Source organism: Gallus gallus, chromosome 1, assembly GCF_016699485.2.
Source record: "Gallus gallus isolate bGalGal1 chromosome 1, bGalGal1.mat.broiler.GRCg7b, whole genome shotgun sequence".
NCBI classification, from domain to species: Eukaryota; Metazoa; Chordata; class Aves; order Galliformes; family Phasianidae; genus Gallus; species Gallus gallus.
Window position 1 is genome coordinate 10,630,001 of NC_052532.1, and position 19,927 is coordinate 10,649,927.

The 19,927-nt window shown below is 33.7% G+C and overlaps 1 protein-coding gene across 5 annotated transcripts in view; it reads left to right on the forward strand.

The window, feature by feature from the left end:
• The window catches only part of CACNA2D1 (calcium voltage-gated channel auxiliary subunit alpha2delta 1), a 359,566-nt gene that overhangs the window by 202,304 nt on the left and 137,335 nt on the right, over nt 1-19,927 (forward strand). For all 5 annotated transcript variants that reach the window (XM_025151418.3, XM_025151425.3, XM_025151441.3 and 2 more), the window contains exons 5-6: nt 789-833; nt 13,551-13,680. In XM_025151418.3, the coding sequence (XP_025007186.1) occupies nt 789-833; nt 13,551-13,680 (175 nt within the window). The remainder of the gene's footprint in view (nt 1-788; nt 834-13,550; nt 13,681-19,927) is intronic.

Consider the following 19,927-nt stretch of genomic DNA (forward strand, 5'->3'; position numbering starts at 1 on the left):
ATGTACATGTATATGTGTTCATAAAAGTTGCACATAACTATTACTTTCATTCTAAAAAGTGTAAGAAAAACTGTAAGGTACAGTAGAACACCTAAATTTACTGGAAAGCTATTACAGTGAATATAACTGTAGGGTTATTAAATGGTTCAGAAACATTTCAAGAGAAAGCAAAAATATATTCCATAGAAAATCCAGAAGTTTCAAACCACTGTAGATATTATACTGAATTGATTTGCTGACTGATTTGGTAATATGGTTATCGGTAATATTGTCCTTCATTGCTTTGTATGAATTATATGGTGCTGTGTTTCTGCAGGGCTCCCATGCTCCATTGTACACTAAAGCAGTTAGACTTTCCCAATTTTTGTCTTTGCTCTGGGAGTTAAACCAATAAATGTGTGCAGCGAATACTTAACACACTCAGTAATATCTGTGCACTCTTTTATCTGCTGGATTTCCTTATGTGTAAATCACCTAATTGCTTGTAAAAATCTTCATACATCTAGACTAAGGAGTTTACTGAGTTCTTTTATGAGCTCTGGATTTCATCCCACACAATGTGTACTTTTCTAGCTGTTAGCACGTCTTATGTAATTTCCCAGGGATATATTATCAAATAATTAAGTTGAATATGGGAGTGCAAAATGTTACATACAACATGTTACTGTGTCGTATTTCAAAGAGAATGCATAAAGAATTGCAGTTTTCCCTCTGTATTTTAGTACAGATCGCTGCTAGTGAAATTTATGCCCTACTTTAACAAATTTCCCTCTTTTCTTCTTTTACAGAATAATGATATAATCTATTACAATGCAAAAGATGATCAGAATGATGTAAGTAATTTTTTTTTTCATTGCCTAATTTTCATCTCAGAGAATTAAGGCACTAAAAAGATTAATTAAATACTAAATACTAAATAAACATTTAAATATTTTGCAGAAGTAAGAAAACCATAAACTTGGAAATTTCTTTACAGGCTCCCTTTAGAGCAAGATAGTATTCTTTGCTCTAATTCTCAAGACCTGGTTTGTTCATACACTGTTTTGAGCTGCTGATCAGGGAATGTGTAGGAAGATCTGAGAATCAAAATGTAAATAATTTACTTAGGAGTACTATTTTGTTCTGTACTCTCTCTAAGAATTCTTCCACATGAGAGGGAAGCAGACAGAAAATGTTACTCAGTAACTGTTTTCATGCATTTTGTGATCACTCATATGCGTGTAATAAGGTCATGAGAAATTGAAAATCTGGGCTCAAATTTTAGAGAAGATGTTTGAGATTTCAGTGCCTAGTTCTACTGAAACTCTTACATTGAGTGATTTGAAGTTTCTTATCTGGCTTTAAGTATTAAAAATCATAATGTTTTGGGTGAAGGCAACTTATCTTTACTTTCACTTGAGATAATACAACTTCCTGTCTTCATTATAGATTTAATTTATAAAGCCATGGAAAAGAGTTTGTAAATGTATTAACCAGAAGTGCCAGCATGCATCATTCGCACTTTTTAATCAAGTATTCTTTAGAGATTGATGGCATCACTATTGTAATTGATGCTTCTGCTGTAAGGCAATTAAAGAAGGTGCATATATCATGTCAAGCAAAACTATCTGGTATGCTTATATAGAATTATGAGTACTGGATTTCAGATACCACAAACAAATCAATTGTCTCAAGTTCTGAAATGTGTATGCCTTAAAACTAACCTTAATTTGAAAGATAGGTTTCTTCTGATTGGATTCACTAGTATTTCATGTACAGATTACTTATGAAACTGGAGTTCATTTAGCTTTTGAAGGTAAATGTACCATATAGTACAGCAATGGTAAATCATGGTCTGAAATAAAAAAACCTGCTGCATCTGTTATGATGCAAATGGTATTAGGAAAGGTCTTGAGGTGAATTCAAATTGATTAGGCAAATCAGAAAAGTAAATTTTGCTCCACAGTTTATATCTTTGACTTTATTTCAGATATTTTTTTCCTTCTGGAGAAAACAATTTTATTTCACCAGAACCCCTATTTTTATTTTTGTGAGGTTGTTTTTTTAATTTTTTCTTATTTTTTTTTAACTTTTTAAACTCTTAGAATGAACGTTGTAATAATCATTATTGTTGAGTTAAAAACAGCTCCTTGTTAGTCACAGCCAACCTGTCAATAAACAAGTAACAATGTAGCATTTATGCCTTTTTGGCTATCTGATTAGATGTTTTTTTTTGTCTGAGTTGATGGCAATTTCCCTATGAGTTTTATATAAATATCTTAGCTACTGATCCTACTTGTTGATTCAGCCTTTCTGCTAAGGCCTGTATTTGTTCTAGTAAAACATACTGTAAATTCTTTTTCTTGTTGTTTAATAAAGATGAACATTTCATAGTGATGCTAAAAATTATCCTCCTTAAGCTCTAATACAAGCGGTAATAAGAAAATAAAATGTCCCACTAATACAGCTGAAAATCGACAGATTGTTGGGCATTTATGAGCAAAGAAGATGTTCATAAAGATTAATTTCATCTTAGGAAGACAACCTTGTACTCAACAAAGAAAGTGGTCTGCATCACATAAACTAGAGCCTTTGCTTGGGATTGTTCTTTAGAGTAGCGCACCTCTATTATCCAAATAAAGAGGGAAGGAAAAGGAAGATTAGGTTTCATATACCTAATGGTACCTCCACAGTGGGATCTCCAACAGTTTAGTTTTGAACTGAACTGTTGATGGGGTGTGTTGGGGCACTGAAGGCACTCACATGCCTTATTAGTCATCCTACACGTCCATTACCTTATGTGTAGATTGTCTTAAAGCAAATCAGATATTTTAGTTATGGAAATCTTGGCAATGAGTGTAAATGAAACAGATGAGACAACTTAGCACCTTTTTCATAGGCAGAGATTTTAAATGAGTCTTTTCTGAAACACTAACTAGTAAAATTGCTTCTACCATCCATTTTTTGTCTTGTAAGAAATTCATACTTTCTGTTCTTTTATGCCATAGACCTTGATTTAGTCATACTACCTGACGCTTTTTCTAAAAGTAAAAGTTGGAATAATTAGTACCGCTATTTTTTTTTCTTTAAAATTAGGTATCTTAGATTAACCTAGTCACTGGGTTTAGCTATTTAGTTTATTCTGAGCTAAGTATTTGACACAGGTTATCTGAATGACTTCCAGGTACATGTTTCTCTCTTTAGATCTTTTAAATCATAACTTTTAAATGTTTAAAAATTAGAAGAAATTCATCTCATGGATCCTGCTTTCTTGTCTTAGCTCTGCTAATCCTTTAAAATTATACCTTTACAAGAGGAACAATCCTCTATCTTAAGTTGGTGTATTATTTTCTAGTGTATATTAATATTCTTCACTGTATTTTATTTACTTTCTTCCTGCTCTTGTACCACATTCAGAAAATCCTTCTCTTTCATTTTCTATCTGTAGTCTAGATGAGTCTTTTAGAATCTAATGTCAGTGTTTACTTGGACTTTAAGGAAAAATAAGTATATTCTTTGGTCTTTAACATTTAACATTTAATCTGTAACCTCTTAATCCATGAGTCAGTAATATAACTTTCTTACACTTTATACTACAGCAGTAATTAGATTCTACTTGCTCATTTCCCCCACAGTGCTGTAATATGTGAGCACTTCATGATAATTAATGGGTTTTATCTTCACAACAAGGTAGGAGGTATTATATTCTCATTTTTCGTATCACATAGGAAGATAATGGCAAAACTTGTAATTTAATACAGGTCTCTCAGGGTTTCATTCACAGTCCTATTCCCTAGATCCCTTTCCATCTGATATACCGTGGTCTGTGTTATGTACTTTCATTTGCAGGTGTCAACTACTTGTGTCAGATCACTGTAGAAATGATGCAGGGTGTTTATTGGACAACTGAATGGTACCACATTAGTATGCCCTTTCCCAAAGGTTTTAATATTGCTTTTCCTGTTTTTCTTATTTTCACTTCTTGTCATTTGTTCTCCACCCTTTTTACAGTTATCTTTGCTTCACTGTTCACTCCTTTTCTCATTTTTGGAATGGTCTTCATTTAATGTGTAGTGATTTTCTGTCTTCTTTCTAGAACCTTGCCAAATCAAATGTTTCTGTTTTCATTGGTTCAGGTAATCCAGCTATTCACTATGTATTTTATTGCTCATTTGCTTAATTTTTTTCCTTGATTCCTTCCCTATCATTTCTCTGTTCTTCTCTTTGCATCTTGTTCCTTTTCTACCGTAGTGCATTTTCTTCTTATATTTTTTATGAATTCCTTCCTGTAAAATATATAACAGCCTAAGGAAAAAGCAGACTATATTTTTGTCATGATTTAACTGAAGTGTCTAAGCATTACAAATAAACAAATGTTTCTTTAATATTAAAGCAGCCATGCTTCACTGGAAGTTTACAGCACAAAGGTCTTACTCATTAGACTTTAATTGGGAGCTGGCAGTTTTTTCTCCTGGCAAGAGTTGTGTCCCCACTTAACACCACTGATTTATTAGTGATTCTTTTCTTTATACAATCTAACATTAGTATTGCAGTCATGATTAACAGCAGTACTCCATGTGATGTTATTGTTCATGTACTAATAAGTGGTAGTAGCACTTTTTGGTTTTATGTTATGTAATTAACATAAAAGCTCTAGAATTATAATTCCATTTGGAGAGTAAGTATCTGCAGAAAATGTGAATTTTTGACCCTGTGATTCAGGCCAACGTGTGGATTCTGGATCAATCCTGAGCATACCTATGGCTGTTTAAAATATGAAAATCTTTCTTCTTATTATTATTACTTTATGAAGCATTCAGGGAGAAATCTTTTAAGAACACTATTTTGAATTTGTCACATGGTTTAGACTGCATTTATAAATTAGTGATTCATTGTTATTTTGGAATGATGTCATAGAATCATAGAATATCCTGGTTTGAAAGGGACTCATAAGTTGGACTCATCAAGTACAACTGCTGGCTCCACACAGGACCACCCAAAAATCTGACCATATGTCTGAGAGCGTTGCGTAGACAATTCCTGATCTCCAGCCAGCACAGTGCCATGACCACTGTCCTGGGGACACTGTTCCAGTGCCCAACCACTCTCTGGTGGAGAACCTTTCCCTGACACCCAATCTGAAATACCCCAATTCAGTTCTATGTCATTCCCTCAGGTTCTGTTGCTGTCACCAGAGAGAGATCAGAGCTTATCTCTTCACTCCCCCTTGTGAGGAAGCCATATGCTATCTGAAATGCTAACTCCCTTTGAGAATAAAGTTGCAGCATAAATGCTGTTCTTTGTACATTGATAATAGTAATGATGATTTTTTTTTTTTTTTCCTACTTCTCTCTGGGTATTTTTTTAGAGTACTCTAGTCCTTCTTGTTAAACATGGGCAACCTGTAACCCATTTTCTTTATATGTGATGTATGTCTTCATTTTAAAACAGACAGATATCGGGACCAATCACCACACTAGCACTAGAAAATACCCTTCTTAAATTTAGAAAATAGAGTAATTTTTACCCCAACCCTCCCCACCCCCCCAAGTTTATTTATGGTCAATATAAATATTGGGTAGAAGTAAGCAAATAACAGAATGATTATCTAACAAATACTTTTCCTAGATATTGTTTTTCACTAGTAGAGACACTCATTTATAGGCGTACTGTCAGTGTTGTTGGATACCTGTTGAGTCTTTGCTTAGAGACTTACACAGGCATGTTTCTTCTCTACTAACATATGGTATCTAGTATAGCAAAGTAAACTCTGAAGTTATGATTAACTCAGTAAAAATGAGTCAGACAGTGAGACAGCCAGGTTTAGTTGAAACCAAGTCTGAACATACTCTGGATTTGATATCTGGTGCTTTATAATTTTATGGTATTAGTGACCAGAAGTAAATTTAAATTTGGACTAATTTAGACTAGGTATAATGCATATTTTGGAGTGCAATTTCGTGTTAACGTGACTTCTAGGTCCTTTAGAAAAGTATATACACCAGTATTTTTGCTGTGTACTTCCCTCTTTCATATCTGAAATCTGTTACTACCATTTTAACAGTGTAGTTTGAATGCCATACTATGGAAAATGAACATTTGAGCTGAAATTTTTAGGAATGTGTGTCTTTTACCAAGTGTCATTGTGAGAACTCAGGTCTTTCTATTTCAAGTTATTACAAGAAAGCTCGAGTCCAACTCATAGGAAAAGGTATTTCTTTAAGCTCCTTACTGAAATTAAAATGCTCTATTGCCACAGGGAACAAGCGTTCTTGCTTTTTTTTTTTTTTTTTTTTTTCTGTATTCTGATTAAAAAACCTGTGTGTCAGGTTTATATTCTTTTATTCCAATTTGCACAACTCTCCTCTTCTCCCAAATGAATATATTTTCAAGGCTGCAAAGAAAAATGCATGATAATGAAATATATGACTGCCCCAAAGCTACCTCCTACCTGTGAAACAGAGTTATGAAATAATAATGGCAAAAGTGATAACTGTAGTTGTCAATGTCCTAAAAAAGATGAAGAGGTTCTTAACGTGGAGAATCCTACCTCAAAGGCAAATTTGCACAAAAGAGCAGATCTTGAATTCTCCTTATGGAGGCTAAATTTATGTCACATCAAATATCAAAAATCAGCCCTAAAGTGAGTGATTCATCAGTTTAATGGAAAATTGCTTCCTTGAGGATATTTCCTACTAATATCAGATGCATGAGTTATAACAATTTCAATTTCAGTGAATGTGGAGTGATCATTTTTTGGTAAATAAAAGCAGCTTCAACATCTGAGTTTTTATAGAATTAGAAACAGCTATTTCTAGTGAGTTCTTTATTGGTCAATTCTACATAAGTGCTGTGTGAGTGTTTTGACATGTCACTTTGAAATGGGCTGAATAGGAAGGGTCATGTCACTTTGATTGGGATGAATCTGGGGTTTGTCTTCAGAAACACCCATTTGGCAGGTGCTGCCTCTGCTTCAGCTTCTTCAGTTATTTTTTTGTCTTGTGACTTCTAGTCTTTCGGAGTTTTAAAGTTGGTTTGCAAAAAGTTGTCTTACAGCTAATCTTGCAGCTTTCCTTTGTGGTGTGTATTGCAAGTGATTTTACATGAATCCCACAAATTAGAGTTGTCCAGACTTTAAAACTTTTGAACTTGGCTTCAGTTGACCTTTTAAAAATTTATTTTCCTTTACTGACAATTCCTGTGAGTTCTTGCAATATTTTAAAGCTGACATGTTTTTTACTTCAACTCCCCCCCTTTTATTTTCATTTTTATTTTTATTTTTATTTTTATTTTTATTTTTATTTTTATTTTTATTTTTATTTTTATTTTTATTTTTCCATTTACTTTTTTGATGTGCTTCTCTTCTTGGATAGAATACCCTTCTAAAATTCCTCTCAGCCTCTGTTCATGTCATCTTTTGATGTATTACAGTTTTAAGTTTTCACTATACTAACTCTGTTTAAAATCATATATACTTGAACAGTGTTATGACAGTTAACTCAAATTATTATACTGTATGTAGCCTGCAGGGAAACTTTATTGTCCATACGTAACTCAGAGGTGAGTGTATGGCTCTGTGTTTTATTTGATGTTTATTATCTGCCTAAATACAGCTGTCATTTAATTAGTAAAAAGCTGCGTTCTTATTTTATATAAGCATGAATTAGTGAGTGATGTTTGTATGGTATTTTCAGCTTCATTACTGTTAACTTGCAGAATCACATAAAAAATTAGACAAGGAGGACTTCTGGAGGTCATGTAGTCTAATCTCTTTCCCAGAGCATGGCTTAACTGTTGTTAATGTTGTTATTGACACAGAAGACTGACAAATTAAGAAGAAAGAGCAACCAATTAGTATGCTGCAAGATTTACAAAATCTGGACTCTAACCAGTATGACAGAAGATAAGAATGTGCTATGAAACAGGATAAGTCAATGACTTAGCAAAGCATGGCAAAGACAGCTGCATCAGATGAAAAAATCCAATTAATTAAATGTTCACATTCATTAGGTATTATAAGTAATTCCCAATGAAGCATTAAGATGATTTAACAGATCTTATTCTTGAGGGATGTTATCTTTAATCAGATGTGGAGATAGTAAAAGATCAGCAGTGTAATTTATTCCAATAAAAGTAGAGTACCCTGTTATTTGGGTATTGTATGGAAAATCTAAATTATCCAGAGTGCGTTTTGGTCTTGGAATTGCAGATGCTGGCTAAGCATTCTTCAGGACCTTTATACGCAATTTATATGTTTGTTTCCTTTAGTAATTTTACTTCTATTATTACTGTAAGTACTCCAATGGGATCTAAATAGAGTGATTCGAAGGAGGCTATGAATTTTAAAATATGTTTTTAAGTCATTAGCTAGATCTTTTCTGATTGGCTTGAAATGTTTAAATCAGTTAAATTAAGATGTGCTTTAATATGACCACATAATCCTCATGGTTTCTAATGACATCTTATCCAGTCAAGGTACTGTAAAAGTCATTGCTGAAGTAGACACTTGCTTCCAATACCTTAGAAGCTGACAGGAAAAAACACTCATAGTGACCATTCTGGTCTTAAACCCCTCTTTTTTTCCCAAGCCATCACCCTGTATAGAAGAAGGGAAAAAACAAACAAACAAACAAAAACAAACAAACAACAAACAAACAAACAAACAAAAAAACCAGGTGAAGATAATCTGTGTTAATTGCCAAAATATTTATGTGACTTGAGATTTTCAGTCCTTTATTCTAATACCTGTTCTAACTTCCCTAGCTTTAACTTGTGAGATCACTTACAAAATAGTGTGTCTGACATCACAGACATCCATATGGTGTATTGCCTGCTTTGGGCTCATGGCTGTGAGCTTCCTGAACTCAGTATCAGAAGCAGACCAACTCAGTCAACTTATACTTTCAGTACTTAATGAGGTATCTAGGAGATGATAGAGTTGTTGTGGCTGATGGGACGGAATTGCAAGTTCTGTCTGCTTAAGCCCAGTAGAAATTTGAATTCTTATCTTCAGGATTTTGTTCCTGATCTTCAGTTCATAGTGAACCAATGCTTGTCAACTGAAAGAAAATAAAATAGTATACAAAAAAAAGTCCAGTCATCTTCCTATTGCTATGATGATGATAAAAAGTAACTCAGTGCTGTGAAAAGGCATCAGGATATGTTTAATTGCAGTGAAATGGGAGTTAAACTGTGTCTGAGTTTTACAAGCTGTTTTGTTTTATTCTCATTTAATGATAGTTTGCTTTTCTATGTACATCTTTCAATGATACTTCTTGGCATAAAGCTTCCAGTTACTATACGAACATAACATAGTTTAAGTTCACAAAGCCCTTCAGAGAGCAGTTAGTTGCATTATTTCAAGTAATTTGGTTTATGAAATTATAGTATAAATGTCCCTCTAAATGGAAAGTAACCTCCAGTTTATTTTAGATCATGCCATAAGTGATTTAGGCAAGATCACAAAAAACATCTACAGAAGAATCCGCTTTACCCAAATCTTATCAGTGACATCAATTTCCTTTTATTCTGATAGTGCAGATACATGAAAAAAATATTTATTGGAAAAAAAAAAAAATAGCCGTAAACTGGCACAAATGTGAACTGAAGAAGAAATGGATTTTATCTTCCTCACAAGGGACAGAGAAATGAGTCTAGAGATTCATTGCAGGGAAATCATTAAGATATTTTGCTGACTGTCAGTGATAGGTAACAGTGTAATTCAATCAGTGAAGACCAGGTTTAAATAGATAGAAAATTAATCTTCAGCCACCATCTCATGTGGGATTTTTCTGTGCCAATATTGATTGTGTTTCAGTTCCTGACTTGAGAGAGAAATTGGTTGGAGTTGAATTTTAATTACATTCATACACTAGATTACATTCCTTGAAAATAGGTGTTTTGCTATTTTCCTGAAAGCAAAGTCTAGGAGGTTATTAAGAATTTAACAACCAGCAATCCAGTCAAACTTTTCACAGAAATGCCAAACTTAAATAATTAATAACACTGGCATTTTCCTTTTTCATCTTTCCTTTTCTTCCTATTTTTTTTTTCTCCCCTAATAGAGATGTAGCTTACTTGTAGTTCACGTAGTTGACAACTGAAAACTAACTTTCTGTAAAAGAACCCACTACAAACCATTGGATGTGTAAGGTCTTGCGTTAGGGCTGCTAGTCAAGAAGTGGTGCATTGAGGGCAGTACCCATTTGCCTGTAATGCTTCCAATGCCAGCCCGTTGTGTCCAGCTCTGTGATCCCCAGTTCAAACAAGACAGGAATCTCCTAGAAAGGGTCCAGTGGAGGGCCACAAACACGACAAAGGGCCTGGAGCATCTCCTGTATGAGGAAAGGCGGAGTAACCTTGGTCAGTTCCACCTGGGGAAAAGAAGACTGAGGGGGATCTGATTAATGTTTGTAAATATCTAAATTGAGGAGGGTGGCAACTGGAAAAGGCCAGGCTCTTTGGTGGTGTGTAGTGACAGGACAAGGAGCAATGACCTAAAACTTTAATATAAGAAGTTTCATACAAACATGTGGAAGAACTTCTTTATGGGAAGGGTGACGGAGCACTATAACGGGTTACCCAGAGAGGTTGTGGAGTCTCCTTCTATGGAGATATATTCAAGACCAGTCTGGACATCTACCTGTGAGACCTATTGTGGGGTACCTGCATTAGCAGTGGGTTTGGACTTGTTGATCTCTAGAGTTCCCTTCCAACCCCTTCAATTCTGTGATTCCGTGTACCGTTACAAGTGTGGAAAGTAGACTTTGTATTTGAATATTTAAGATGTTCTGTTGGATTACATAAAACTTTTCTGTTTCATTGAAGTTCAGTCAAATGTTGGTAGTAGACTCAAAGTTTCTTCCGTAGAACAGGACTTATGGGAGAGACTGAAGGCTCAGTTTTTTTCTATTACTCAGAATGGCACTGAGCACTGATAAAAGTTAATGTTCAAAAGCTTTAGGAATTCTAATTTGAAAATGTATACCTGAGTGTCAAAATCTCTATGCAGAACCCTTTAGTACAGATCTGATGTTTTACCAACTTTCTATCTTACATTACTCCTGCCCTCTCAAGTGTCTAGTACAGAAAATTTGTTGGAAAAAATCTTATGACCTCCACTCAGTGTGATATTTTATTGTAATAATATGGCTTCAGTGTTTAATTTCTTTTCTTTTTTTTTTTTTTTCCTGAAATGTACTGTGAAAGCAATAGGAGATTGTAGTTGTTGGTACTCCTTTCAGAAATAGTGTTCTCATTTTTTTAATCAAATGATTTGCAGACAGTAAGGGAATTCTTTTCATACATAAGATCAATTGTTGAGAATGCATTTACAGAATTAGACACACTCATTACCTTGAGCAGCACGAAGCAAAAAGATAACTTGTGAAAAGAACTCCAGAATTTCATGTTTCATAGTATCCTAGTTCTCAGATAGATAGCTGGATAGAGAGAAAGATAGAGAGAGAGACTGTAGGAATAAAAAAGAAAAAAAAAAAGTCAAATTTGACTCAAATATTTTGACTGAAGTCATCAAAATTCTGTGTCATTTCAAATTACAGAACACATAAACTATTACTGATACCAGTTCAAGTTTACTTCAAAGTAAGCTGTAGTGATGTAACCTCTGGTAGAATTAAGCAAGTGGCATACTGGATTGAAACATTTTAGATTGCATTGTACAAGTATTTCCCATTTTTCTATTTCGTATTCCAAAGCTTAAACATGACTTTCTGAGAAGAATTGAAATGAAGAAGTACGATAGTTAGAAATCCTCTGGCAAACTCCAAATCTCCAAATGGAAAATAGATGTGTCTAGTGGCACTATTAGTGAAAATGCACAGGAAAATAAACAATATCTGTCATCTGGCCTTAGATTTTCCAAGGAGAGTAATGCTAAGTAATTAGCACGTTGTATCAATTTAGGTTATTTAATGTTATTATAGACTTAGACTTTACCTGGTAATAGATTTGCATGAATTAAAAATATCATCCTTCACCTTGAGAATTAAGAATTGTGTCTTTCCTTCTGTCTCATCCATTAGAATTGGGTTAAGGGATAAACAGCAAGCTTAACCGCTTAGCATAAGATATGATAGCTATCGTAATTCTAGACAGCTATGTTGCAGGCATCTACATCCAGACTAACTGACCTACAGCTATTGGAGTCGATGGAAAGGAGGAGGAGAGACTTCTTTCTTGATTCATGTCATGGAAAAATAGGTATCTAATTAAGATGAGATGAGATGAATTTTACTCCAAAAGTGCCTATTTCTCTTCATGGACTGTGAAAGCAGCCTGGGGCAATGAGCTTATATGTAAACTCCTGTGTTACTGAAATCAGTGGATTTCACTTTCTGGACAAGTTGTACCCTTTGTGTTTCCAAAGGAAACTACTTCTTCACAATCTACACAATAAAGCTGCTTATTTCAGGCATTTGAACTTATCCATCTTTCCATGATAAGTTCATCCTATGGTGAAGCAGATAAGGAAACTTAGGTTTAATCAGAATACTTTGCAGTTGAATTAGAATTCAGCTGTCTATATATTGATAAGGGATAATAAACATATTGGAAGTATATAGAGAATAGCTTCAGTGCATGGTATACCTGAATCACCAGACAGATGCTTCTTTTTCAGCACTGTTTTTTCAACTGTACTACATTTTTAAAAACTGATGACTCTGTAGTATTAAAAATATCCATGTAACTGCTTATAATTTCTGGCCTAAGTAATCATTTAGTATCCTTGTTGATTCATTATTAATTTAAGTGGCAATCTGCCTATGCCATGGAGACTCCAATTCCATCTGCAGCTGAGCCTGGCAAAGACATTAGCAGCTCCCTTTTGTTCTTCACTACCTCCTTGGTTTTCATGCTTCATGCAGTTTTGTATCTGAACTAAAAACAAACAAACCTCTGCTTCACAAAATTTTTAAATCCTAATCTAAATGTCTGAGAGGATTGGAAGGAAACAAGAGGCAGTGGTGCAGGTAAGAGAGGATAGAAAACTGAGACAGGCAGGCAGGTGGTAGTAGTGAGCAGACAGGCAGCTGTAGTCTTCATCAAGACTTACCAGTTACATAAACCAATAAACAAAACCTGTGACAGTCAGAACTTATGAAAAAGCTTCATTTCCATTCTCTGTCTTATGTGTGCAACACTGTTTCTCAAAAACCTATTTATGAGTTGTGTATTACCAGTATCATATTTTAAGATATGTGATTTAAAATGTTATTACAAAAATCAAGATAAGCAGTATTTATATTTAAAATTCAGTACAAATTATTACAAGTAATAAAAGGATAACATAGTTGCCTAGGATCATGCAGTTGGCTATGTAAGATCCTAGACTCTTCTTTTTTGCAGCTTTTAGTTTCACTGAGTTTCGTTGGTAACTTGTAATTCATATTGAATTATACGCAAGTATGTCTGGACCTGAAACAAATAAGTGTATTTATACAGTTATACAAAATTTTAGCTATAAAGTCTGTGCGTTTTTTATGTAAAAGGAGGAATCGTTTTAGCATACTTTGTAATATTTTGTACTCTACATGTCTTCTTTTAAAAAGCCTGAAAAGAATGACACTGAATCTGGCAGCCAGAGAATCAGACCAGTATTTGAAGAAGATCCTGTTTTCCGACGGCAAACGTCTTACCAACATGCAGCAGTTCACATACCAACAGATATTTATGAAGGCTGTAAGTAGCATGTGCATAAACTGATTTTACTGTAGTAAGCTTGTAACTTGTGTCCCATTCTTCAAAGCAAATAAATTACAAATCAGTTTTTCATTTCTATTTTTAGTACTGATATTGAGATTGTCTTTTGTTTTGTTTTGTTTTTTTAGTTCCTTTAATGATGCTTCAAATAATTTGTTCTATTAGGTATATAATTCGTCTAATGAATTAGTTGGAGCCATAATTAAAGACCATTATGGAAGGATGTGAATTTCCAAAATGAAACTGGACATGAATCAAAATTCCTACACATTTTCTTATCCATTCTTTCTGTGTGCTGTGTACACATTTAATACAAAGAATTCTTGACAGGTCTTTACTTTCTTTTGGACTCAGGCAGAGATAACTACTGAAAGCATTTTCAATTATCCCAAGTACATACATGGTTCAAGAAAATAACATATTTTGCAAGACATTAATACTTATGTTGCATGCATTGCATTTCCAGAATTGTAGTAACAAGACTAGCAAAGAATTTGAGTAAACTCTTTCTAAATAGTGTTTAATAAACAAATAAATATACGCACCTATTGCTGAGGATTTTTTAATCGTAACAGTATTTCAACATTTGGTATTTAAATTGTCTTTCAGGATGTAAATAACTTCTTGTTTTGTGTTCATCATAAAGAAAAAAATCATTAACCATTAAGAAGACATTTTGGTATTCAAAATGGCTACATAATTTTAAAAAAAATTGTGGAAAAAAATGAAATATGATCCATATTTTTGAGTTCTTTGTTTAGGGTGCTAATTTTAAGTATGCAGCCTTTCTCCTTTTTTTGAAATTTCATCAAGAAGAGAGACCTTGAAGTGACCTGAGCTCTTTAAAATTCATGGTGACCATTCAGTTTGGCTTATATAAATGACAGAAGGATGAAAATGGAAATGTCAGTACGATGAGGAAAAGAATCATCATAGCTCTTATATGGCGTGCTTGAGTGACAGACCTAGAGGATTAATCTGGGATTCTGGCTTTAATAACTAAAGTGCATCTTAATTGCAGGATTACAGGAAAGAGATAGGCCATTTCCTTTTATTTTTAGTTGATAAGATTAATAGCTTGCAGTTAAACTCTTACTAAAAGTTGTATGTGATCATGAGGATTTTTTTTAGCATATGTGAAATTAGCAGTTGTAACAGTATGTTAAATGTTTTGTTGTTGTTGTATGGAATTTAACTTTTAGATAGTAATCCAAAGAATACTTATGCACATTAAAAACAACACTAGATAGTATTACTGTACAAACCCTTAACCGAAAAATGATAACGGACTATGACTTCCATAGGGAAGGTGCAACGTCAGTATGCAATGAAATGATATCCAAAGATGTAAACGTTAATTTCTTTAGAGAGGTACCAACATACATGGATCACGAAAAATGAATGATTCTTTGGAACTGACTATCATGTTAGCTAGCAAAGATATGGTATTCCTAAATGACTAGTGATTTTAGATTCAAGGAATAGGATGCTTAAGAAATTATCATCTGTATTTTTGTGTCAGCAAAATCCTTGGGTAGGGTAGTAACAGGGTAATTTCTACTTAAACGGCTATTAGTGGTGTATATAGAGATAAAAACCTGAGAACACCTAAAAAAGGTGTGGTTTTTACATCAATAAATACAACATTTTCACCAGTTTTATTTTACAGTGGCTAACATTACAATATTTTCACCAGTTTTATTTTACAGTGTGTTACCTGAAGCACAGTAAGTGGCTGTAATGTAGTCATATAACAAAAGACTTCTAAAACTAGTGTTTAATTTTATTTTCATAAGCAATTATTTGTGAAAATCTGCATATTTAGTTCCTTGGCTACTTCGCAGTTTTCTTGTAAACATTTATAAAACATAAATCCTTCAGAGGCACAATGCATGAGACACAGTTTAAAACTTTAAGGGGAAATTCTTTTTGTCTGAACTACATTTTGAAAAACAGATTGTATTTGTATATGTTTTGTGGGATGACAAAAGAAGCAGAGAATTACTCTTTGGATCTTTTCAACAGTCAGTAAGATATTTGAATTCTCCTCTCTCCCTTGAGATTGGCCTTCACTTCTATTACATTCTTGAATCTGAATTTTCACTTGGATCTGTAGATCATGCTTTGCATGTTACTTATTTTTGGGGGAATTTTAGAATCACTGATTCTTAGTAATATATGATCTGTGAAATCACAGAATCATAGAATCATGGCAGTTAGAAGGGACTTCTGGAGATGATCTAGTCCAACCCCCCTGTTGAAGCAAGTTCCCTAGAGGTTGTGATCTTTGTTTGATACTCAGTTTTAATTTCATTATTAGTTTGTTTCAATTATTAGATATAATTTTTAAATATAAATTACATTTGGATTTTCTGTAATGTGCAGTTTAGATGTGTGGATCCATTCTCCATTTATCCCTTGGAAACTAGGATACTGGTTTAGATATTAACTCTCAAATAGTGTACCACCTATTTAAACGTGACAAACTAGTACATTCTACAAAATAATAGTTGTCTACTACATACATGTACAGTGACTCGCTTATTTTGAAATACATTGATAAAGTTTTTGTGAAATAGTCTTATTTTTTTATATCATTACAAAACATCTGGTCACTATATCTGCTTTGTTAATTTATAGCTTATTTGATTGCAAAAATAAATACTGTGAAATCTATTTTTGCTTTCTCTCCTCTGCATCTGTTATCAAAACATCAGTGGAAACAGGAAAAACTCAAGGGAATTTCTTTATTTGTCTGTACCTGATGATTTTAGACCCACTGCAAGAGAGGTCAGCCCCAATAAAATGAATTAAATTGGGCTTTTAATTCAGTATTTTCTCAAGAGTTTCATTTAGATCTTGAAATAAAATCAGTCTGCTACTGGAAACAGAGCAGACCCTCAGGTCAGCTTTCTATTGCATACACTAGGAATTAGTCATGCATCTCATATTAGTAATAACAAAAGTTTCATTTCCAAATCCAAATTCCAATTGACGCTGTACTCTGCTTATCGCTAAACAGAACATGTGAACTGCAGGCCAGAATAAGAGGAAATCCAAAGTACAAAGCAAATAAGGTTAATCTCCCCAGTGGATACCACCATACATTGTCCTCTTTGAGATGCACAATATGCCATCTGCTACAGTGGTCACTCTAAACAGAAGTCTGTGCTTTTGTTAAAATTTTAGAAAGTATGCCATGCAATGCACATAAACAAGGGCTGTTTTTTTTTGTAGTGGTTACTCCCGCTTCACCTCTTCTAAGTAAGGAATTTAAATGCTACTTCCACATATCATTACTTGATTATCACTGAAGAGCTGATTAAAGTGTCATATTGACAGTGCTTATATAAGTGGAGAGTAATATGTCTCAAAATGATGACTTAGCTTGGAATACATTTGGACAGCTACCGCCATAAGAAAGACTTCCCTTTTTCAGAGTTTATGAGAACAGTCACAGACTTAGAATTAAAGGACGGCTTCTATAGTTTAGCAGTGTTAGAATATACATGGTGTTTTTTTCCTACCCTCCCTTTATTGAGATCACAGTCAGAATTTTGCTGCTCCATAGAATTTTCTACAGTGATTTTTACTATAATTTTTGATGGGAATTCTTATGGTCTTCAACAATTTGTGAAAATCTGGAGTTCTTTTAGTCAGTGAGCCACTTGTGAAAAAATGCAATGAATTTCCAGTGTTAGGCTGTTTTAAATGCCAAACACTATGGCTTGGGGTAAATGTAAAGCAAATATTAGTTATAGTAAAATCCCTATATACTCCTAGTCTGCCTGGCTGTTTCAATCTAGAGGGAAATTACTGACACATAAGACTAAGCAAAGAACTCTAGGGTCAATATTGTTTGTTTGTTTGTTTGTTTTTGTATTCTGACAATTATAATTTATTCTTTTCATGCAGATAGCTTCCTGAATTAATGTTCTTACACATACAGCAAAACCAAATAGCTTTTCTAACTCAATGAAAATCTTTATTCGTCTCAGATCAGTACTCTCCAGCATGAGGCATTTATATCCTAAATGCTGTAGACTTACAGCTGAGATTATAGCTTTAGAAAATAAAAAGAAAATGGGACTCCTGAAATTTTCTATGTCTGAAATTAAAGAAACTTATTTGAAATTAATTTAGGATTAACTATGAAAAACAGTTTACCCTTGAATTCTTTTTTGGTGTATATTATTGTGGGGACTGACTGATAGATGGCTTTATGAAATTACTGACACCTCATAATGTTCAGAGAATGTTAAAAAATATATTATTTTAGCTTTTCAGAAATGTTCATTCTTACTTAGAAACATTAGAGAAAAGGCATAGAGCTTGTGCCCAAAACATTTGGTATAGCTTCTGACTTGTAGTAGATTTTGTTATTTAACTGAATTTGGAAAGAACAAATAGTCATTTTCACTTTTGTATCCTGTATTTTATGTTGAAGAGTTTGCTCAGCTAACATTTTCTATTGTTTCTGATGTAACAACCAGTGAATAAAGAAAATAAATTGGACATTGAAGCAGGAGAGACAGATACACAATAGCACTGAATTTACTGACAGATGTGTAAGACTGTTTCAACAGCCACTACAGCCTCATATAGCCTGTAAAGGACATAGCAGTTTCCTGAATGTGGTAGAGGAGACTTTCTTTCTAGAGGGCAGTGTGAACAGCCAAGTATGATTCTTTTCTATATACAAATAGAGATCAAAATTTTGATTTAACTCTCATCTTTGAACTTTAAGATGAGAGTCGTAATTCAGATTTGGAAGGATGAGTAAATGGTCAAGGAGTTTATTTTTGTTTCTTATTTATTCCATTAAATCCAGAAATGGTTAGTCAGTTTCTTTTGATTGTGTCTTTAAAAAGAAGCAAAACCAAACATTTTGAATTTGCATTTCAATAAAACAATGTGGGCTTGAACCATGACCCTTTCTTTTTGCTGTGGGTTATTTCACAGTGAATCCCTCGAGAACCATCAACTACCAACATTTCTAAATTCTGCTGTTCCTTTTCTTTTAACCAGGAATTGAGCTACATGGGTCGCTGGCACTATAAAGTTTTTTTAAAATATTCAAAAGATATCATTTACTACTTGGTTAAAGTTTTCAACATTGTGAGGAGATGTGGAAAACCATACCAGGAGTCAAAGCTACAATAGCTGTTTGCTATGGTTCTGGTTTCAAGAAAACAGAAGTTCCTACAGTGAAGAGACTTCTCAGGCTATTTCTCTCCAAAGTTATTTGATTTTTAAAACATATGATTTTAGGTAGAAGATTGCAAAATATCTTAGACTTCCTATTTTTTTTAACTGCATAACATTAAATTGTTTTTTAAAAAAATGTGTGAAAAATATTTTTTCTGATAAATTTACCATTGATTATCATCACCATTCTGTGTGACTGACTTTCACTGTGTATTTCTTAACTAACAAATGTGATATATATCCAGAATTATCGTGAACATAATAGCAGGTCCAGAGATTCCAGTGTCTGGTAGGTTGCATGACTGAGTAATAAATGTTTAAGCTCTGTATACTGCCAAAATCTATTTTGGAAGCCAGATGATTACTGCTGCTCCTCAGATCTCTTTCCATTGCTTCTGCAATATTTTCTCTCTTATGTACAGCTTGGAATAGCAATTAGTGTTGAATCCCCTTGTACTAAGAGGGGAAATTTGGCACTGCAGTATGTTCTTCTGGTAAAAATAGCCAACAGATGCATTTGCATTTTAAAATAAAGACTGCAAAGCAGAACACTCTGAATATCAGTGGATCTTTATTGGAAACATTAAAAAAAAAAAAAAAAAGATTTTGAGAGAGCAGTTGATTCTGCTATGTGGAATTCCCTCTTGCAGAAACCAGTGCAAAGATTCATGATGTCGTAAATCTGGCTTAACTTTAAAAAAATAGGTTGATGTCTGTGTGTTACCTGAGCTTTGTGTTTGTCCTCTTGGAAGGAAAAATGTCACCTCAGCCCTTTTGTCAGCTACATTACCTGACAGATGGCTGTGGGGATGTGAGAGATGGCAGTTCTGTTCTCAAAGCTCCTATACAGTGAGGAATGGTAATCAAGAGGTTACTCTGGCTTTTTGTAACTGTAAATTCACAGCACGTGCAAGTCCTGTAGGATTCAACAGAATCTTTATATAATCATTATTTCAAAATTGTGTCCAGAGAAACATAAGGGAGTGTGGAAATAAATATTTGCTATATTTGCAAACTC